The sequence below is a fragment of the Ostrinia furnacalis genome, unplaced genomic scaffold (genome assembly GCF_004193835.3).
Source record: "Ostrinia furnacalis isolate ACB-3 unplaced genomic scaffold, ASM419383v2 OfSCF1913, whole genome shotgun sequence".
NCBI classification, from domain to species: domain Eukaryota; kingdom Metazoa; phylum Arthropoda; class Insecta; order Lepidoptera; family Crambidae; genus Ostrinia; species Ostrinia furnacalis.
In genome coordinates this window covers 671,498-695,068 of record NW_021132152.1, presented here as the reverse complement: position 1 = coordinate 695,068, position 23,571 = coordinate 671,498, and the positions used below count along the sequence as shown (strand labels likewise).

Below are 23,571 nucleotides of genomic sequence, written 5' to 3'. Positions count from 1 at the left end.
TATCAAAGGAAAAAATACAATATTATTATGAAATGAAACAAAACACAATATTTTTTTTTAATTTTTAATAAAAAAAGCAATAACACGTGAAATATAAAATTTAACATTAATATTATTCTGAATCAGACTCTCCTAGCATCACAGTATCTTTTTCGTAAATAGATTTATTCATTTTTAACAACATGTCGTTAGTTGGCTTAAATAAGGTTGAGACTAGATTGCCGATGTTTGTTGGTAGAGATCGACTTTTAGAATATTCTGGGATTCCCCTCGGTCTCTCGGCAGTGTTGCCTGTTGTTTGTATATGTATTATATATCTATACCATGAATATAATACAGCAAAGTAATTCATAATTCTAATACGGTGATTTATGACACGGTAATACATTATTACCTTGACGGTAGAAAATGACCTGATTACGGTGCATCTACGGTAATTATCGTGTATATGGAGACACTGGGCCGGCCTGGCCGCGCGCGCGGCGCTTCAATCAGTCGCCCGCGCAACCCATTACGAGACGCGCGTATCGCTGCGCGCGCCGATCGTTCCGTCGCGGCTTCGTGCGGTCAACGTAACGATGTATTCGCAGCGCGAGTGTTATGAAATGATTCGGTGCTACATTTTAAGTGGAGAGAGTTTGAACCGGGCTCAGAGGAATACCTCGACTTCGTAACCAAGGACTAAACCCAACAGTGCCAAACCGGTGAATGATTTTAGCGGCAAACCGAAGCGAGATCCGCGAGCCAGTAGGTAAGTAGGTACCTACACGAGACGCGAAGTGCGAAATGACACTGTAGTTTTAAATAAACTCAAAGACAATGTACAAAAGCGTGCAAGTCTGTCTGGAGAAAAATGGTATGCACTTTGGGCAATTATTAAAATAACTACTCATAATTTGTTAGTTTGTTGTTAGGTTAGGTAGGTTTGGTAAGCAATCTCAATTATTGCACATGAAAATAACGATAAATACCAGAGAGCAGAAATAACAGGAGTGGAACTGACAGGCAATCCCCTCTAGCAATGTAAGTAGACCAGTGGTTCACTCAGTTTATAAAAACTAGTTGCAGCGCCACCAATGACATATTCCANCATTATAGCAAGCTATACATACAGCTCGTATACAGCTGATATACACAGCTTGTGGAGTACATGTGAACGACTATTGAACTCTTAAATGGAGTAAAATGTTACTTGGGCAATTACGCTTGCTATTGCGTGGTCTCCGTCCACTAAGCCGGGCGCTCCATTCTTGTCTTCGCTCTAGGCGCTTTGACCAGCGATTTTTGATATTGCCCAGTCGCTGCGCTAGCGCCTCGAATTTAGGCCCTCTACAGAACCTTCGTCTGATTCGAGTCAGTATGCCAACTGTATTCAGCAAGTAATACATTTTATTGTCAATTTGATCAATTTGCAAGATGTTTGGATATTTTTTTGACCTCGTAATGTATATTAACATAATAATTATTATCTTCTTCACTTAGAACGTTAATGTAATATCTTGGCACATATTTTAATTTGATCTGTTTTTGTTTTCGTCGAAAAAAGTCCTTTCTCTCATTAGTTAACTTAATTGATTATTAATGTTAAGTCGTGCATGATCTGGTAATGCTATTTAAGTGATAATATTAATAGAAACCAAGAAATGAATCCCCTGAGGTTATGACATGTAAGTGGGAAAGCATGCAAACCAAAACCCAATAAACAAAAGATGAACGTCAATACGTATTCCCGTAAGGATACAAAATAACTAAGTAATTATTATTGATATTTTGTTTTTAAAAGAGATTAACTTCACTTTCAATAAAAATATCCCATGCGTACCTACTGTGTATAAAATTAATGATTTTCCGTAATTATTCTCACAAGTTGGCGTCACTGGCAAGTGATTGGACCTTGCATTGACTGTGGTGTCAACTAGGTGATTGCTATAGTCTGGTCTGCGAGCACGTAGAATTTTGTCCAATGACCCCAAGCTACCCATCCTTATCGCTCGCGCGTAATAATATTGCTGTCGCGACTGTGCGACTGATGAGCGTAATTAAATAAACCCACATTGATAAGAATTTACGGTTGCAAACGAACTACGAGTATAAAGAAACATAGTTACAATTCGTTCAAACATACCGTTGGGTTTGACGACCAGCGTGAGGACTCCCCGAGTGTTCCTGATCATCTGCACCATTTGTTCATGCGTCATCTCATCCACGTCGTTGCCGTTTATGGATATCACCTGAAACAAGATAAGAAAATAGTAATAAGTATTAAATATAATGATTTGCTTAATAAATACTATTTTTGTTAAGCAGATATTGTACCAATCAGTCTACTGACTGCGTTGCAACCGGTACATGATACTGACGTGCGCTTAGGCCATGTCTGAAGTGCGGGCTTGGAAGAACCGGCACATAAGGTTTTGTTTTGGTTTACACTCTCTACACTGGGCAGAAGGGATGGGAAAGGCTAATGCTACCATTTTTCTCCCTTAGGATCAGAACAGACGGTGAAACGCAACTGCAACGAAACTGCAACTGCTAGTTACTTTTGAGTTGCATCTAAGTTTCTGCCATAGCGTCCGTTGAGAGGCCACACATGACGCGACCAGTTTGAAACTTTCAGTTTCATTCATCAGAATCATCACAAAGTTGCAGTTTCGTTGCAGTTGCGTTTCACCGTCTGTTCTGGGCCTTAGTCACCTTTTACAATATCCATGGGAGGATGGAGGGGACTAACCTGATCACCTTCTTGTAATTGCACCCGAGTCCTGGGCGCGACCCGGGATACAAGCACCGGGGCACCGCTTCCTCCCCTCACGTTGAAACCGAAGCGTCCGTCCGGGCCGGCCGCCAAACGGATGCAAACAGCCTCCTCTGACACATCAGTTAATAATACACACAATTTTGACTAACCTGATCACCCTCTTGTAACTGCACCCGAGTCCTGGGCGCGACCCGGGATACAAGCACCGGGGCACCGCCTCCTCCCCTCACGTTGAAACCGAAGCGTCCGTCCGGACCGGCCGCCAAACGGATGCAAACAGCCTCCTCTGCAGGCGCTTCGGAACCAGTGTCCGATTCGTCCACGTACGATAAGGGCACGCGAAGAGCGCGCTCGAGGAAACCACCGTCACTGTGGAAAGAGGTTAAGTTAGATTTTATAGGACAGGGAATCAACACAGGGACAGCAGGGAAGCGCTGGACGCAGGCCGCTACCAATCGATCAATATGGAAAGCATTGGGGGAGGCCTATGTTCAGCAGTGGACGTCCTATGGCTGAAATGATGACGATGATATAGGACAGGAAAAAATAAAACAATGAAGTACTTATAAACGTCCCAATATTACAGCCGCATTCACAATCGATGCTTGCTTAAGCAGACGCAGTAAATCGAACACACAGCGTTGAATAGAACTCTGTGATTGGTTCGTGTGTGACCCTGTGCGTTCTCGCACACTGTGAGACATCATAGTGACTACCACTGCTTTGGGACAATAAATCGGCCAGTGCTGAGAAGAAGCAGCGCAAGGAACTCAGTCACTATTGTCAGCCTCTTTTTCGAGGGTTTACAGTCTAGTATTTAACTTACTGTCTTCTAAAATCATAGAGGCACGAATATTGCATCCATTCCATCTTACTTTTACTCCCTAAAATTGAAGGACAGGGCAAGAAATAAAACCGTGAAATTACTGTAAATAATGTTTGTGTATTTTTACTTTTCATCACTTTGCCTTTGCATATTCTTTTTGTCTCAATCACTCTCTTTTTCATGGCTGGCTCACAAAATATTCTTCATTCATTTCGCTTTTGTTCTGTTTGCTACTTAAAAACATACAAATTAAACAGAACCCTTTTGAGGTTCGACTTACTCGTACATTTATGTCCGCGTATTGAAAAACAGCACTCACTCGGAGCGAAACAACAGTCGCACGTGGCTCAAAAACTGAACTCCGACAAACGTTACTTCGACATTACGTTACTCCGACACTACTGAATATCGACATGACTTTACTTCGACACTACACTACTTAGACAAAGGCGAATATCCTTTGTCGGAGTAGTGTAGTGTCGAAGTAAAGTCATGTCGATATTCAGAAATGTCGGAGTAACGTAATGTCGAAGTAAAGTTTGTCGGAGTTTACTTAGGTAGCCGCGTAGGTGCCACAGTAAGGAAATAAGGAATAAATTATTCATAAATGAATATTAGGAAATAGTCAAATTAATGCACGAGATCCCTGGATGAGGACGCCAAATATGAATAAGAACTTTAATGAAAGATTTACTGAAATATTATATTAAAATAATCAAAGAAAACAGTAACAAAAGTATAGAATTGGTAGAAACACTGATAAAGACGTCTGTCTACCTTGTTTGAATAGAATGGACTATCTTAGTAGTAAGAAACACTAAATAATGTATCTATTATTCGCCATTTTACATTCATATCTGACTTTTTGTCAAACATCAAAACACGCGCACTTATTTACGTCAGAGAATACATTATGTAGTAGTAATATAGTAAGTATCCTTGAATAATGAATGATAATTTAAATAGGTCTAAATATAGTTATGGAAAACGTTTTACATATTGAGTATGAATTAATGTACGGTTAATAAATTCAGAAACGATTCGCTTTGCCTACGGACAGTTATAAATTTAAACGTTATCTTCCGTCTACCAGAATATTAACATTATGTAGTATTGTAATATTAACGTAAATGTTTTCACTGAGCAGTTTGTGTTCGGGGTATTTACGATAGCATCAGAAAGGCCTACGACACGATTCATTTTAGATAAAGCAATAAACAGAGGAGCGACGTTTGCGCAGTTATGTAGGTAGACTACCTACCTGATGATTGAAGGTAATGCTGACTACATGGGCCTTAATAATAGGAAATAAGAGCATTCATTCGAGTTCAGGATTCGACGAAATATACACGACAACGCTACATGTCGTTCAACCCAAACCAGGGAGCAGTACTAAGGCATCTATAAAGGCAATAAGAAGGCTACTCACTAAACGTCAGGCTGCGCTTGCGCACCTAGTCGTCGCCACCTAGCTGTGTAAATAGATATAAGGCCACTCACTCCGGGTCCGGCTAAGCTGCGCGCTTAGTGCCTAGTAGTGAAGCACAGTAGAAGGGCTGCGTTTAGTCTACAACATTGGTTCCCAAAGTGGGGGGCGCAAAGACCTTTAAAGGGGGGCCATCTGTGTACTTAAGTATAAAAATTTCGACCGCTGAGAGAATGCATTCCAGACTGCTCGATATGACCAATAAATGATCTTGACTGGAGGAGGGGGGGCGCGGAACTTTTTGTATGGTCGAAAGGGGGCACGTCTCAAATAAATTTGGGAACCAATGGTCTACAAGTAGGAATGAAGAGTAGAACTCTACTCACTCCAGGTCTAACAGACTGACCAAGGCTATTCACTACACTTCCGGATGCGCTTGCGCAATGGCGGCTTTTTATTTATTTATTTATTTATTATCAGAAAATGTATGTTTACAGACAGGTCCAAAACACATACATATAATATAATTATTTTTACATTTAGTTGCATGTCTCTTTGTGTTAAACTATGACTGGAGGAGCTGAGTCTAGTCTACCTAGCGGAGCGATGACGTCACAGCAATGACGGTCCTATAAAGAACTCTACTCACTCCGGGTCTATGGCGGCTGCGCGAGCCAGGCGGTTTTTTAGTATTTAAGAAGTATGCACTTGCGCAATCGCAGCTTCATTTGTAGCAATCAATGGAGTGACGGCGTCTAGTCTACCTAGCGGAGCGATGACGTCACAGCCGCGGGTGCAGTAACAAGGGGCGGCGTGTAGTCTCCGTCACCCGGCTGTATACACTAGGCACTAGAGGTGGTGCGTATTTACGCGACCAGGTTTTAAAACCAGGTTTCAGCTTCCGAGTACATAAACCAGGTTCCAGCAGCAGGACGCACTCAGTTCGTCTCGGCCCCGTACGAAGATAAATACGTCCCAATACTAGACTTATTTCTTTACAATAAGGAATACAATCGCTTGGGAACCTTCAAAGTATTTTTTTTTTTCTACACTAATATTATANAAAGACGCGCTATAACACTAGACAGCGATGACACTAGAAGATTGAATGCAAAAAAGTAGGCAATTGTACAGTGAGAAATCTAAATACCTTGGAAATTTAATTTCATTGTCAGACTAGAAACAAAACAAATCAACTTTTAGTGTTACATGTCTAATTATATTCCGACTAGCGGCCGCCCGCGACTTCGTACGCGTGGACCTCGTTTTACTCCATTAGGGGTGGAGTTTCGTAAAATCCGCTCTTAGCATCTATAGCGCATACATTTTAAATTTCAACTCTCTTACTTTAAACACATAGGACTTTCATAATATAAACTTCCAACCCTCCTTTTATCTCCTTAGCCCCCGTAGTTGATTTCTAATGATACATTTTCAGTATATGTACCACCACCACCACCACCATTTCAGCCATAGGACGTCCACTGCTGAACATAGGCCTCCCCCAATGCTTTCCATGTTGATCGATTGGAAGCGGCCTGCGTCCAGCGCTTCCCTGCTACCTTTACGATGTCGTCGGTCCACCTTGTAGGTGGAAGTCCCACGCTACGTTTTCCGGTACGCGGCCTCCATTCCAGAACCATTCTGCCCCATCGGCCATCAGTTCTGCGTACTATGTGCCCTGCCCATTGCCACTTCAGCTTGCTAATCCGTCGGGCTATGTCAGCGACTTTGGTTCGTTTACGGATCTCCTCATTTCTGATTCGATCTCGCAAAGAAACACCAAGCATAGCCCTCTCCATAGCACGCTGTGGAACTGAGCTTCTGTATAAGGCCTATAGTGAGAGGCCACGTTTCCGAGCCATAAGTTATCACTGGTAACACACATTGGTTATACCTACACTCTAGTCTTCAGGCATTGAGGTATTTTGGACGAAAAGATGTTGCGTAGTTTCCCGAACGCTGCCCAGCCGAGTTGGATTCGACGATTGACCTCCTTCTCGAAATTGGACCTACCTAGCTGGATCGTTTGTCCGAGGTAGACATACCTACTTGTCGACAATCTCGAGAATTGAGCTCCCAACTGAAACTGGGTAGGGCGCAACATGGACATTCGGCATAAGCTTCGTTTTGTCCATGTTCATCCTCAGGCCTACCTGTTGGGAAAATCGATTAAGGTCTTCGAGCATTGTGCCAAGATCTTCCAACGATTCTGCCATGACCACAATATCGTCGGCAAACCGATGTGTACACAGTACCACAGTGTACCGAACAGTATATGTACACCTCCACAATATCTAGAGATCATAGTGAGCATACACTTTAACTTTCAAGTCTCTTACTTTAAAAACCGAGGACTGTAATACAAACTTTTAACCCCCTTTTTAACTCCCATAAGGGTTGAATTTTGCAAAATTTCGTCTTAGTGACTACCTACGTTCTAAAAGGAGGTGTACTCCACTTTGATCACCTGGCTTTGATTAGCCAGGTGATCAAAGTGGACTTACAGCGACAATTTAGTGTCCTTTGAATTTATTCTGTGCCTTTGATCACCCACGGATACGATGACCTGGGTGAGCCAAGTGGACTCTAGTTAAATTATTATTTTAGTGTCCTTTGATCATCTACAAACAAATCACACCTCCTCTGAATAGTCACATGTCCAATTGTTGTACTACATATTTTGTTTTGTAACATTTTTGATATTTTCTAAAAACCGCAATAAACAAATTGGACATGTATGTGACAATTCAGAGGTATGATTTATTTATGGTGATCAAAGAACACTAAAATTATAATTTTACTGGAGTCCACTTTGATCATCTTGGTGATCAAAGCCAGGTGGAATAGACCATTAACCCCTGAGAACTCTTTTGAGACTTGTAGTTTCTGAGACTTCGTGATGAGTGAGTGAGTCACTTAGTCATTCAATGACCTTTCTTTCTACTAAAATTATAAGTACCTATAGTAATTATCATTAAAATCAAATAAGTAAGTACCTACCAACCTAAGTAATTAAAATAAAGACCCTAACAAAAAATTAACAAATTGCATACAGAAAATAAAAACGAAGTAGGTAATTCTTATCCTATTTAACTACAATCGCCCACGCGCCCATCCCATTTGTCCGCCGCTGAACCGTACCCTAATATTCATCTCGGTAGATGGCGGCACATAGTAAGAATTTGCAAGGAAGTTTGTAAAAAGTCACTAATTAACACTTTGATTTGCTCGTTTAAACACAGTGAATGATTCAAATAGGTACATACAGTGAATGGTTCAGTTACATAAAATATCTTTATTTATTAAATTTTCAATATTATTTACGAACAGCGCTATTCATAGTACATACATGTAATATTTAGTTACTAATTTACTAATGATGTCGATAGATGGCGTTTGACAGCTTTGCCTTCATGAATATTTACGTACCTCAAAATTTTTTGTCAGGCGCAAGAAGATTTTAACCAATGACGATAGATGGCGCTCTTCCACGTCTTATGAAAATCCCAAATATTTTACGGGACCCTATTTTTTTTTAAATAAAATTTAGCCTATGTTACTCGTGAGTTATGTAGCTTTCGAATGGTGAAAGAATTTTTAAAATCGGTCCAGTAGTTTTTGAGCCTATCCATTACAACTAAACAAACAAACAAACAAACAAACAAACAAACAAAGTTTTCCTCTTTATAATATTAGTGTAGATAATATATTGTGGAAAACCTTGGAGGAGGCCTTTGTCCAGCAGTGGACGTCATTTGGCTGAAACGAACGAACGAATATATTTAATTTTGTTTTCCTGTGATGTTTAGGTTTCCTGTACAAACAATACAATATAAACGAGGATAAACACGAATAAGGATACCTTTATTTATTTAGAATATTGTTATACTAATTCAAAATTTAAATAGGCACAAAAACTAAATAAACGTTTCTTGCACCATGAAACTGATTTGGCCATAATCAATAGTCAACCGAAGGTCAGCCAGAAATAACTGATTTGTTTGAACCGTAGCTAATTGTGGTGAAGGTTTGGTACTTTCAGTGTCGTCACTCGTACTTGTAGTTTAATTATACTATAATCAGTAGCCCATGTCGAATAGATCCTAGTTAGATCTCTCCCAAGGCCCAGTGAATGGCAGTTCTTTTTATCTCGATTTAGTTTGAAATCACTGATTTTCAACAATATAACGCATTCGAAGTATTTCGAAGTGTTATCATTGCCTATCTCAATCCCAATACGCCTAACTTATTGTGAAACCAGTTTGACATTTATTTAAATATGCACCCCAGTTCACCCCACATTGTGAGGACGTTGAGGATTTGAAAGAAAGAAAGAAAAAACATTTATTTTTGAGACTGTACTTTATACGTGGGGGCATCTTCGAGACCTATTGGGAAATAACAGTGATATTTTCTATCATATGTATCCTAGTTCCAAACAAGGTAGATAAAGTCGACACTAAAACATGTACCTATTCTTCCTTAGATACGCTTATTCCTTTTCCTTATTCCTTACGGGAATTTGTGCCCGATCTAGTTTTCCTGGGATTTCTGGGAAGCACTTCAAATGTTGGCCGTGAAAACCATGTCTGCCATCAGTTACTTCGGACATTCCATTGTTGTCTTAAAAACAATCGATGAAAATTGAACACAGATACCATACCAAATGTGTTTTGTGTATTTTCAAATTAAGTTACACATAGAATATTCATCATTTGTTTCACTGTTTCACGGTAATGATAGCCATGTAATTATCCTTAAGAGGTCTTTTACACTCAGAATAAAAACTAATTTTGACTCATAAATAGGCGTTCTGGAATCGGATTCATCGTTTTAAACCTTCTTATAATCTTATCTTAATAAACCTAAAAATAATCAAGTCGTGTGCACAAAACTTTGTCGGAGACGATATAATTGGCTCCACAAACAAAATCCCTTCAAATCACGTTTTAGCTAAGCAAATGTGTGCGCACAGCGATTGAACTTCAAAGCTCGCCAGCTGATAGTGCTGTTTGTCTTTCGGCTAATAGCCGTCAGCCGTGTTTAATAACCGACGAATATTAATATCCAAGAGTTATTAATCAACGATCGTTGCCCGGAGCGGGGCGAAATTCATTTTGAATTATTTGATCTAAAGGTGCCCCTGAAATGAGTCATTTTTTGTCCGGTTTGTTATAAATTGTCTCCGTAATTGGAAAGGTGTAAGCCTCCTACGTATTTTATGAGTCAGGTACGTAGCATCATGATACATGGCGCATTGATATATTTATGACACAGTCAAAATATCTGTCTTATGTTAAAGGCTAGGTGATCTGGGAATAGCATAGGACAAATGTAATAGAAGTATACTGTCACATAATTGATCAAAATCAAAAATAGTTGTTTGTGTAGAATCGTGTAGAAATAGTTATCTTTGAGTTACAGCCAAACAATAGCCAGAAAACCCTGTTATTCTCTGATAGTCGTAAAGTATGTAAGAGGACGTAAGGCCATGTCGGCCATTAGTGCAAGTGCACAGGGCCTGTGACGTCACAGCCGCGTGTCGAGTGCCGGAGCCCGCGCCAACTAGGCCACTGGGGCTGTTCTGCTACAGGGCTGTCAATACCATCTACAAATTTTAACATACCCGCCGCGAATCGCCATCAGAACCAGCAAGGGCCCTCGAGCGAAGTGAATATAGGTTCACTTCAACGATTAATACAAGTGCATAGTGACGTCACTGCCGCCTGTTCGACTGTCGAAGCCGTGCCAACTAGGCCAAATGGAGCTCGGCCGAACGTGTCATGTCGATAGGGCTGCCAACACAAGAATGTTAATCCAAGCTCTCATCAGTGATGTAAATCGCAGCGACTCCCGCCGCAATTAGACTTAATTTTGGGTTCAAACCCAGGCAAGGCTCTCCAGATTATGTGTCCAATGTAATCAAATCCAAAAAGTGATTTGGCTGAGGGCCCGAGATTATTGCGCATTAAGTACTTGAGCTGAATCTTACGATCTTAGATAATTCTCGGTCGGCTTGGGTCCTCAAGCCTAACCACAATGAGATCTATAATGCTGGGGTAATCTGCTATTGCAAACTCCATCATATTTCCTTAGTTTCTTGTTCGTGCGTGGCAACACCTGCAGTGTTCATGATTTCATTCATTCACAAGTTGTGGCTCAGAGCCATAAGTTCCGAACCAAATAGGCAGCAGACACCTTGAATTAGTAAAATACAGACTATTACCAAATACTTCACTTAGACAGCTACTTACTGCGCTTCTGATGAACTTAAATAATTTATTGCTAAAGGTGTAACAATTTTTTTTCACGTAACCTATCTATCAACAAAACTGATAATATTTTATCAAACGATTTCATCGATTTGTTATCGGTTTAAATTGCCTATTTATTTTAATGCGCCTATATTATCAGTTGAAGTTCAATAGCATCATCGTGCAAACAGATAATAAATAATCTTTTATCTCTACATACAACTATAGGTAAATTAATCTGCTTTGGCAGCCCTAAGCGTGTTATATTGTTTCAACCCCTCAGACGAGTGTGTCTGACTCGGATCGGCGAGGCTGTCCTTGCGAGTCAGCAGAAAATATTTTTGTACTGGTCATAAGGCCTATATTCGAGACGCTGTGTTTTTAAGCAGCAAGACTGTCAAAAGATAGTTATTTCTTAGCAGTCAGTAGTCGTTTATCTGTACATACAACTATAGGTAAATTAATCTGTTTTTGGCAGCCCTAAGCGTGTTATATTGTTTCAACCCCTCAAACGAGTGTGTCTGACTTGGGTCGGCGAGGCTGTCCTTGCGAGTCAGCAGAAAATATTTTCGTGCTGGACATAAAGCCTATATTCCAGAAGCCGCGTTTTTAAGCAGCAAGACTGTCAAAAGATAGTTATTTCTTAGCAGTCAGTAGTCGTTTATCTGTACATACAACTATAGGTAAATTAATCTGTTTTTGGCAGCCCTAAGCGTGGTATATTGTTTCAACCCCTCAAACGAGTGTGTCTGACTTGGGTCGGCGAGGCTGTCCTTGCGAGTCAGCAGAAAATATTTTCGTGCTGGACATAAAGCCTATATTCCAGAAACCGTGTTTTTGAAAACATAGAAACAGCAGACATTCAAAGGTAGACTCCTACTCAAATTGAACCGGATAGCTGTCTTATCTAAAGATATTTATTATTAATTATTAATTTTAACTGTGGAAACTTTGCTGATTTCTGTCCTATTTTTTTGTGTGATTATTTGTCTGTATATCAAAATTGTTTGTTTCCCTAATATAAATAAATAAAATAAAATAAAATAAAATTTCTAAGCATTCAAAGGTCCCCCTATGAAGACAAATATCTTGACCACCCAGGACAGACTGTCCTGGCGCCTCAGAACTAGGAGAGCCGACCCCAAATTATGGTAAAAAGGGCGAGGGTAAAGAAGAAGAAGAGTCAAAGCTCCTCCTACTTGGGAAACGTTGGTGGACCGAATTGAAGCCCTTGATAGCATGAGATGGTCCTGCATATGTTCCACGGTCCTACTGTGTCCATCCCTGTCTTCAACTGTTAAGTAATTTCTTATTGTTATTTGACATCCCCTAACGCTATCTACAATATCCTTGACAGCCTTTGAATCATTTCCAAGTAATAAACGATATTATTTTACTGCGAAACGTGTTCCATTTCTTGGAAAACAAATATTATATTAGATCTTTACAGATCATCTTTTATGTATTTTAGTCTGAATTTTCTTCTAGTCTCATCTTAAGAATTTGTTTGGAGTTCAATTTTCAAACGTTCTAGGTACAACTATAACTCTTAATAAAGTAGAAAACTTTGACTAAAATGTTTATACTGGTAGTAAGTGGAACAAGCGAAATTTAAAGTTTTCTGTGTCGTTTTCAAGTTTCTATGTTATATTATTCCACTTTCAGATCTAAAGTAGGTTATAATGACTGTGCTTCTAGTAAACTAGAATCAAATACGGTTATAAAAATGTAAAATTTCTATGTCTGATAGTTTCTAGATCATTTCAATTGCTCATCAAAAGTTCAAGAGGAAATTAATGAAATATTCTTGAAAATGTTTACACCTCCAAAGCATTCAGTAATAAATCCTTAAAACCCTACCACAGGACTGCCACAAATCTTACACAGTGACCATATAAAGTCAACCGCCGATCGCTGCAGAGCCGGAAGGCGTAGACAAGCGTTGTCTCGGTACAAATTACCCCCAGATAGGCGCGCCGCTATCCATCATCGCCGCTTATCCCGCCGCGTCACCCGCCTCTCTGCCACACCATCCCTAGGGTTGCCACAGGCTAAATTTAAAAAATAATATAAGTCCCGTTAACCCATAGAGCTAAGGAAAATATATGCCTGTTACGAGAGGGTTCACCAGTTCACCACAGTAGGCCAGCGCGATGGGGTTCGACTATCGACCTGCAAGTCCGGAATCGACCTGGCAGTCTGACACCGATCCCAATTGAGTAGAAATTATTAAATTATTTTCACCTTTCCACACACCAACTCAAACCTCTTACGTCTAGATCTATCTGGAGAAAGGAGAAAATACCACAGCTATTTTTCTTCATAATATTGAAATACCTAACGTCGTATTTCATCAAAATGAGCTCGGATTCGACTGCTTGAGGGAATAGTCAATAATATGGTTTGTTGTGGCATTTATAATAAAGTAATTCCAAGAAAATAGTTATTGGAAATCCAGTATTTTGGACGGCTTTTATAAATTTTATAACATAAATTGGATAGGAATATTCAAATCGTTTCGACAATGAATTATATTTTTCTAGCTTTGTTGATAAATGAGAAATGTTTCAAATGCTTGAACTGCGTGTCATTTACTTTAAGAATTAAAAACAATGCATTCCAAAGAAGCATTAATAATTTAAAAGAATTACTCTCATTGAGGCAAACACGGGGGAGGCTTAAGACATTAATGAGCATAGCGAAACGGAATTCCACTTTATGCGTGTTCCGACACGCACTTGACCGAGTTTAGGATTTTTCAAGGAAAACTAAAGAATTAAGATAACCATGACAGAAATGCTGCCGTGTGTAAACATCGTTACCAGAACGGAAAGAAATTACGTAAACGCTGTATCTCAGGTTAATAAAAGTGTGATTTGCCACGCAAATGACCATGTCAATTAGTGCAAATGTGTTGTTCCACCAACCAATGCTGTTTGTGGTCTGGCAGACCGAGTTGCCTTTGGGGCGTTGCGCCGAAAACACCGCTGTAACTGGGTTAACGATGTATTGTCATTCTAAGGTAGGGTTGCCATACGTCCCCGTACGCCGGGACATGTCCCCGTTTGAAGCATGGTGTCCTGGCGTCCCGGCCGATAAGCAATTTGTCCCCGTTTAAAAATCATAGTTATTTAATAGAGGGCTTGACTTGGTAAACAGTAATATACCTACGTAGAAATAAACGCGACTAACTAGCTAGGCTAATGAGGCTAATCGTACGTTGATAGAACGACGTAAGTTAGTCTTGTCCGTTCACGTTTCACGATTATGTTTGTTGACTACATACCCCCTTACTAATAATGGTTGTATAGTGGCGGTATAGCTATACAATGTTTTGTCCTTATCTGTCAAATTCAAATGTCACAATGACAGATAAGGTCAAAAGATTGTATATAGATGACCCACGCTGAACTGTCCCTCCCACCAAACTCAATGACAGGGGGGCGCTACCATCGTTCAACTATATGGTTTCCAACATGGCAAAAATCGGAACCAGCGATTCGGTATTGACGGTGGCGCCCCACTGTCAATGTCATCGATAGGACAGTTCAGTATTTTGGAACTATAGCTATACCACCGCTATACAACCATTATTAGTAAGACTAAACTTTAGTCTTACTAATAATGGTTGTTACTAAAGGGGAACGTGTGCTAATTAAAAAATGTTGACAGATACTTAATACTTTGGTTAATGTTGATTAATACCTATTGTTGTAATAAAAGCTCCTTTTTTCTACCTTTAATAGTTTTTCTTTAAATGTCCCCGTCTGAGTCCCCACACTTATGGCAACCCTATTCTAAGGAGGCTTCGGTGACTGGATCTCCGCAAGGTCGGGACCCACATTCGGAAATGTTCAATTAAAACGAAATCGAAGTAGAGGTGTTTAGGTGGCGCTTTTTTGGCAAGGTTTTGTTGTGGTTACTTAGTTATTAATGGTAACGACCTCATCATCATTTCATCATTAAAGAACGTCACAACCTATGAGTCACCTGCTACAGCCCCCTGATTCACCAACCAACATGCTAGAGAGAAGGTCAAGGATGTTTCCAAAAGAAGGAAGGTTCTGTATAGAACAAATTAAACATTTGACAGGTGTATTTGATGTTTACTACAGTTAGCTCGGTGACTTGGTGTACTGGCAAACTCGGGTTAACTTTCTGACACTTCCAAATCCAATATATCACGAGACGATGGAATCGATCTTTCATCGCGGTACAGATAAAATTAAACGTGTACTGCTTTCAATATGGCACAGAAGTTCCATTAATAAAACTCCATCTACTGGGGCATTGTAGATGTTCATGTCAATTCCAACAATCAAACCTGACTGAATCGACCATTTTCATGAAGAATGATATCCTAAAATACCCCACTCCGTTAAACTTGTCAAAAAAATCAATCCATGATTCTCAAAATTGCAGTTTAAATAGTTCTTCTCATTTTCTTAGAAGATAATTCTATTACCTGGCATTATTGATAATATGTAATGAATAAACGTTTCTTCTCTATCAAATGACAAATAATCCATTCATCAACCTCGAAATCTGAATTCAATTACTTATCCGACAAATAACCTATTCGGTATAGTTAACCTATTCCCTTTGAGAACGGTTCAATTTGTGTCTGCCTATTGAGGTGCTACTTAAATTTTCATATGACATTGTTTCTCTATCCGAATCCAGTTAAATATTCGTTCCAATTCCTACTATATTTGGGACTATTGGTTACCATGTCATAGTTTAACTAGTGTTTGGTTAGTTGTTCAATAAAGTAAGAAAATCTAGGAACTTTCTGATTTCAACGCGTAAAAAGCTATTTAAAGAATGCTATGCATTTTTATAACTGAAGCAGGAATTCATGCAACACGACACAGGCATACATTATTATTTTATTTAGTTTACATAACTTCAGCCATAAGAGTTGACTCCGATAACGATGCTATTTCTAGCATTGTTTTAATGCTTTTCTCCTTAGCAAAAGGTTTTCTTTGCCAAAAGGCTTACAATAAGTTTCAACATCATAAAGTGCCTTAATATCGATCCTTTGTTCCATACGTCGCCGCACCGGTAGCCTTTGACTCTTCCTGGCCCTCTCATTAGTGGTACGATCGGCTATTTCCGGTGGCTCTCTCTCCCGAACTTCCGGTTTCCGCGAGGGCCCTACACCGCTCGGAAATAGTTCCCTCATTGTTGCCGCTTTTTGCATCAACTCCTTTTATTTTCTTTTCAATTTGTTACGATCTTGTTTTGGTGCGGGATAGACTTTTGTAACTTTATGTAGTCACGTTTGTTTCTGCGGTAAACCACTGCTTTCTTCCTAATTATCACTTTTCAACCGACTTCAAAAAAAGGAGGAGGTTCTCAATTCGACCCGTATGTTTTTTTTTTTCTATGTTTGTTACGCGATAACTCCGCCAATTATGAACCGATTTGAACAAATCTTTTTTCGGCGTATAGGTAATACCTCAAGGGTGGTCCCATTAAAATTTAATAATAAAAAAATCAACCCCCAAGGGTGGAAAATTGGGGATGAATTTTTTTATACGCAATATCTCCGCCGATTATAAACCAATTTGAACGATTATTTTTTTGTTGAATAGGTATTATTTGTGTTCACGCATTTAAAGTCGGTTTTATATATTTTTTAAAGTTATTATACAGGGTGTCAGATAGCTCTACTAATTTACTATCCCTAAAAAATATGAAAAAAATAAAGCGCATAAGAAAACAAAAAAAAATGTTTGAAAACAAACTTTTGAAAATAATGATTAGATTACGAGTTTACAGTTTACAGAGTCACAGCACTTTATTTTAAGAAAAATTCCGAACTCAAAATTTTTTTTTCTAATTTTTTGGGATAGTACATTAGTAGAGCTACCTCCCCTATCAGTTTGATTCACCCATTCTGGGACACCCTGTATAAGGTACATCAGAATCGTTTTTGAACGGAAAACATTTGACAAAAGACGCAGAAATGGAAACCCAACTTCACACACGGTGGCCTAAAACATAGTCCTAATGTGACGCCTACTATGGTCATCACAGCAAATAATAACAATATGGAAGAAAAGCTTAGTTACAAGCATGAAAAATAATCCAGCACAATACGCCAAAGGATTAACTGAGTAAAAGTATAAAATATGACAGATTAAAGCCCAGTGCTTCGATTGTCTTCATAATGCAGGACAAAAGTATTCCTTATAGTGTTACATCGGAAATAAAATTCTGGTCACGCCCGTTCCCCATTCCTCTCCATATTTCAAGCGATGCACCAATAAAACTACGTTAACGGCATGTAATAAGTTGTGGGATGTCGGCGGGTCCGAAATCAAATGATGTGCGAATGGATAGCTGTGTTGATTCTTCTTTAAAACGAGGTCTAGCAACTTGCAGACTTTACTCATAAAAACTCATAAAACAAATTTTTACGAGTAGGCTTTTAAAAAGCACTTTTATTTAAAGACTTCCGCAAGCGGTCACCACTATGTAAATCTTGCAGAAGTTAGCTTGCCACAGCTTTACACCGTGGTAGAACTTGCGGAAGTCAACTTCTGCAAATTTTATTGCTAGTCTTAAACCTCACATAAAAGCAACAATTCTTCTGCAAGCCCTATGATTCTTCTTTCATAATAAAAATTCTGTAATCCTTGTTAAATTGATCCATTCGTTAAATTGATTTCTGCAGAGCTTGTTAAATTTCTAATTGAAATGAGCTATTCAAATCCTATTTTAAGATCTAAATCTGATTGTATCTAGTTTACTTTCATAGAGTTTAACTTTTCAATTTTCTCCAATTTAACGCTGTTAAACATTTTATTCAAGTAAATACATAGTAAGGAGTTTAATCCTATTCAAATAACTTTTAACATTGTCTTCAAAGTTTAGCTTTTATAAGTCTAGTTCGAAAGTTAGTAATTTGATTTATCAATCAAGACTAGAGGGACTAATTTCAAGCAAATAGAGATTAATTGTAATTATATCTTGCCATTATATTTTGCCCTAATAATAATGAAATCACATGGTAATATACAATCTTACATCATATTTTATTACAAATATTGTTAGGGTCTTACTAGACTTAAAATTAAAAATACGTGGAAGATGTGCTTTCCCTTTCGTGCAATCATGCAGTATCTGCTTTTAAAGCAAAAAAAAATAACTGATTCAATAAGTAGTGAAACTGTATACAAAATTCGCTGTCGCCTGTGCCTTGAAGATCTATTGAAAACGTACTCCAAAGCTGTCTAGCGCATTCTGCAACACAACACTTGTACACGTCTCTGAATCAGATGTTTTATCTTGACACGTAATTTTTGTTTCAATATTTTACTTTTTATATTGGAAAATTAAAGACTTTCATTTGCAATATTGAAATAAGTAGGCGGTAGTGCAATAAGAACATAACATAACAATGGCAAAATAGTACCAGAACAGAGTAAATAATGTGTCATAGCAATGGAAATTGGAAATTGAGTTGATGTCATTGTCTTCTTCACTCACATGCCCTAAAATGACAATTAACATCTTTACTTATAATAATTACTGTAATCTAAGTAACCTTACCTAGGTATTTTATAGTAGAGTCAACAACATTAGGTCTGTGGTCGTATAAAGTTTCCTTAGTAATGTATGCATTGCGGTTTCATGATATTTTTATGATATAAGTATGCGGTGCAGTAGCAGTTTAAAATTATTGCTTCCTTCTCGGTATAATGCTAGCAGTAAACACTTTATATTTCACACAAGTTCTATGCAGCGGTAATTTTTCGCGTTTTTCCCACGGCAGCCTATAATTACCTTCGGGCAGTGATAACGCTGTAAGGGGGAATCCTTGGCCCAATTGGCCCCACAAATGGCGGTCTTCAGGCCACTGTGTCGGTTGTTACGTCACTAGGGTGGGAGGGGGCACATCGGAACAAAACAAGTGAAACTGATAAGTTATTGGTTTCTAGGAATCGTGGGCAATAAATGAGATCAATCGAAAGGGAGATTATGTTCACATTGTTGACTTAGCCTAAGTTTAACCGTAACTAATAACTATAATAACCGGTGTTTTTGTGTGGATTTTGTGACAGACTTTTCACTTTTTCTGTAGTTAAAGTAACATCAAGATGGTGTAACCCGAGGTTAATGTGGCATTTTTGTATTAGTTTGAGTTAACAAACACGTCTTCAAACTAATCCACTGAATAACAGAACATACAAATGTTCTGTGCACTGAATCGTATAGCCAAATACTTGTGTTCCCGTATGTTAATAAACGCAAACAAAACAACGGTAGGTACTCTATCGCAAAGTTTCATTGCAACTGAGGTGGATTTGACTAACTACGGCAGGTTCAAAAACACGCCAATATAGTTGGCGAACGTTAAAGTAAGTGGGTTTCCGAGCGATGCGATATTCCGTTCACGCGCGAACTTCGAGCCAACTGCTCGGAGTATACGAGTACTTGTGTATTTGGGACATATTAACTTCGTGGATACTAGGCAGTATCGGTGAGTGAGTCTCTAAGTGCCTTTATTACATCAACATTATCCATTTTTAAATATTTTCACAGCACAATTAAAGCAATACGTCCTATTTTAAAACACATTGTTTTTCTACCCAAATGTGGTCAGGCTTTGTTCCTTCTTTACCATCTTACGACTTGCCTCGATTGCGGATTACCTCTCTCTCTTTGGATATACTTACGCACTTACTAATATAATTTGAATTATTTGAAAACAAAAATAGTCAAGATCCCAAACAGAACTAATATTTTGCTCAAACTTATCTTACTGGGTTTCTTCTTCTCATTCAACTAATGATTCGTCTCTACAATCCGAATATAGAGCGGCCAAATTCAGTTTATCCGACTGATATAGTCGTTAGTCCAAATTAGGGTTACAAGCAGTATAAATGATATCGGGTTATGTTCGGTTAAAACTAGGTTTAAACAATGTCGTCAACTTGTCCGTCTTAATATAGGCCGATGCTGAAAATTACGAATAGGTACGTTACTGCGCCAGTATTTTTCCATATCTCTATTTATTAGAACGCATGTAACTTTTGATTGCAATTTAAAATAATTTTTGATCATAAAGTTTATATCATTTATAGTTTTTATCATTTATCATAAATATTTATTCGTATAACAGCAGAATGTCAAATTCTTGTTTCCTATAGTCCATATAAGAAACATGTTTGTACACAGTTGAGGAACCTCATTATAAGTGTGACGTTTCGGCTCTACGGAGGGGAAGAAGCGATATTCAGTTCACGTGAAAACTTGAGCCAACTCGGAGTTTACTTGTGTGTTAGAGCCCTCATAACTTCCCTGGCGTATCGTGACTTATGAAACGAACGCGGCTCGTCACTTATAAGCTGCCTGTAATTGGGTTTTAATCCCGCGTTTCGCACATTCGCAATCGAAATGCCAGAACGTGTTTTGGGTTTTGCTAGCACTGCCCGTGACGGCTCGGCGTAACGTGTAATGCGAGCTTTTTCTGTTATTGATTTACGCAGATAGCGAAGAGTAGGTAGGGTTCTGTTCTTGTTAGGTAAAAGGGGGTTAGGAAGTCATGATACATACTATGATCATAGCCTCCTAGCTTGGTCGACTGCTGTACCCATTTGTAATTGCTCAATCTTGATGAAAGGGTAAAAATACACTTCCACTCTAGAATTCCTCGGTCTTATGACTATGCCACTGTTACAAATTTTAGTGTATTTTTTATTATATTATCTAAACAACAAACAAGGGCCGGATTATAACCCCTCAAAATGTGTTACTTGACACCGGTATAATTTATTTAATTACCCGCATAACTTTGAGAGATGGCGCTATTTAATAGACTTGCGAAACCGGAAAAAACCGGCTTTACACGGCGCTACTTGAGTCATAAAATAAATAAGTATCAGAAATATTGTTTCAGTACACATTATGATTCTGTTGGCCTGATAATAATATAGCACCATAGACTTAATTGAAAACATTCTGATGTTGCTAAGTTATTACATACTTGGCCCTTGGTATTTCCATTCCATCGTTTCCAACTCGCATGGAATCTGCTGGGAAACGTTCCATAAATTGCACTTGTCCTTTGTCATAAGGCCTGGCCCATAAATCGTGCTTTCGCCTTACGATCTAATCACAAAGTCGGCCGGTATAAATCCCCTTTAGCGGAACTGCCCGTTATTAATCCTGGCGACCGGCCAAACTGCTGTTTTGCCCGCTCGGACAATGTGAACAATAATCTTATTATACGCACTTGTATGCATAAAAAATAATTCCCCACATGTTTGCGGATAAAATGCGCTGTTCATTTTTTTGTCTCTATTTTAGACCTAATATTTGCTGTGTGTAAAGCTATGAATATTAATGATAATGTTTTTTCTGTTTCAGGTACTTAAACAAAAATTGAAACGAGAAATTCTTTGGTGAATCAGCCACTTCGTAAGATACCTGCATTGTATTTAATTAACTAATTAATTTACAACGTGCACCACTCAAAGGTTTAACCGCAATGAAAATGCTTAAGGCCACTATTAATATTATTTACCGGCCTCCGTGCACACATACTATGAGGATCGGGTCAGGAGGACCAGTCCTTGGCCCTTAGGGTGGGTGCCCAGTATAAGCAGTGACAAGGTTTTAATACTGACTCTGTTCAGTAGGCCTTAAATGCGCGCTAAGACACACTTTTCGTCAGTGACGTGCTAATAGAGTGCAAGTCAAAAATGTGCATTTTACTGGAGATTGGCCGGAAAAAAAGCACGCGGTCTTTTTTCACCCAATGGCATCAAAATGTTAAAACCGTCAAAATTACTTACGCACTATTAGAACTTCACTGACGTTTTATAGAGGCATTTTATCGATTTTGTATGATAAAGCCATACATTTCTCGTCCAAAATCATCGATAGGTTTTATCATGGCGCGCATCCTAGCAGGGCTAGTGAGGGCTGACGAAGAGAGTCTGAGGCTAAGGTTTTAGTCCTGAGGGAGTGTATGGTAGAAGCAATACACATCAAATACGGTATTCATTCCGGGATCAGATATTCTAATAATTTGCATGATTTCATTTCAATATCTTAGTGGCAGAACAATGTACCACATTACCAAATTGTAGCCGTAACTCTTAGTGGGTTATCCTGCCCTAGAGTCCATTATGGCGGCTCACTGAGATGCAATTATCCCGTGTTTATGGTTATGACTGTCATTTCCAAGATATTATAACTAAATCCTTAAATATTACGGACCCTGTCAAATATACGACCACTAAGTATTAATGAAGCATGAATAAGACGTCTCAATTCATTAAATGAAGTTTAGCTGGATAGTGGGAATTGGTTTGTTTTTATTATAATTCTAAATAACGGTAACCTATGCCCACTTGACTTTGATAAATAAAAGTGTGAGTAAAAAAGTTAATTGGTGAGCAAAAGTAATAACAAAACAAATTACCTGCTTTTTAATCTTTTGAGGCTGGGTTGGCTCTTTAATAAACGTCAAGTCTGTCAAACTCCATACAAAAACACCGATTATGGTTATAATTACAGTTAAAGTAAGGTGTTAAAATCAAACCCAGTCATAACTAAAACGTGTATTATTTAGATAGGTAAGTACTTATATATCAATATAAAATTTTATAGGTAGGCAACGTTATGGCAACGTCACTTCAATATTAAACTAGCTAATCGAGGTGGGGCGTATATTAGATTGGACGTAAAACCGAACGGAATTAGGTCAGTGTAACTTAGTTACACCACCCATCGCCGATCGGCTTCGGCGAAGGTCGCCGCGAACTCGAGAAGACCCTCAACCTGTGAGTGCTTGATTAAACTTTGTCATTGTTAATGGACGGCAAATCTTTAGGGTGCTTTTGAGAGGTCACGGTGGCTTGTTATCCCAACTAATATTATAAATGCGAAAGTATCCCAACTAATATTATAAATGCGAAAGTAACTCTGTCTGTCTGTCTGTCTGTTACGCTTTCCCGCTTAAACCTCGCAACCGATTTTGATGAAATTTGGCATAGAGATAGTTTGAGTCCCGGGAAAGAACATAGGATAGTTTTTATCCCGGTTTTTGAAACAGGGACGCGCGCGATAAAGTTTTTCTGTGACAGACAAAATTCCACGCGGGCGAAGCCGCGGGCGGAAAGCTAGTTCTAAATAAGTTTGTATAGGCTATTTTGCAGTGGCAAGGTTAATAGAGCTTTGTCTAATACCTAATGGCGATTTCTTTACAATAGGCTTGTTACAAGTGACATATTCTGGTAGAATAATAGTGAGAATATGTGGAACATTTAAAAAAGGGATTAAG

General features: G+C 38.7%; 1 protein-coding gene across 1 annotated transcript in view; it reads right to left on the bottom strand.

Annotated features, from left to right (window-relative positions):
* Positions 1-3,628, bottom strand: part of LOC114354030 (tyrosine-protein phosphatase non-receptor type 4-like) — a 36,769-nt gene extending 33,141 nt beyond the window's left edge. The window contains exons 1-3 of the mRNA XM_028306259.1: positions 3,585-3,628; positions 2,908-3,127; positions 2,109-2,231 (exon numbers count right to left, since the gene is read on the bottom strand). Coding sequence (XP_028162060.1) covers positions 2,109-2,231; positions 2,908-3,127; positions 3,585-3,628 — 387 coding nt within the window. The remainder of the gene's footprint in view (positions 1-2,108; positions 2,232-2,907; positions 3,128-3,584) is intronic.
* Between the last annotated feature and the right edge of the window lie 19,943 nt (positions 3,629-23,571).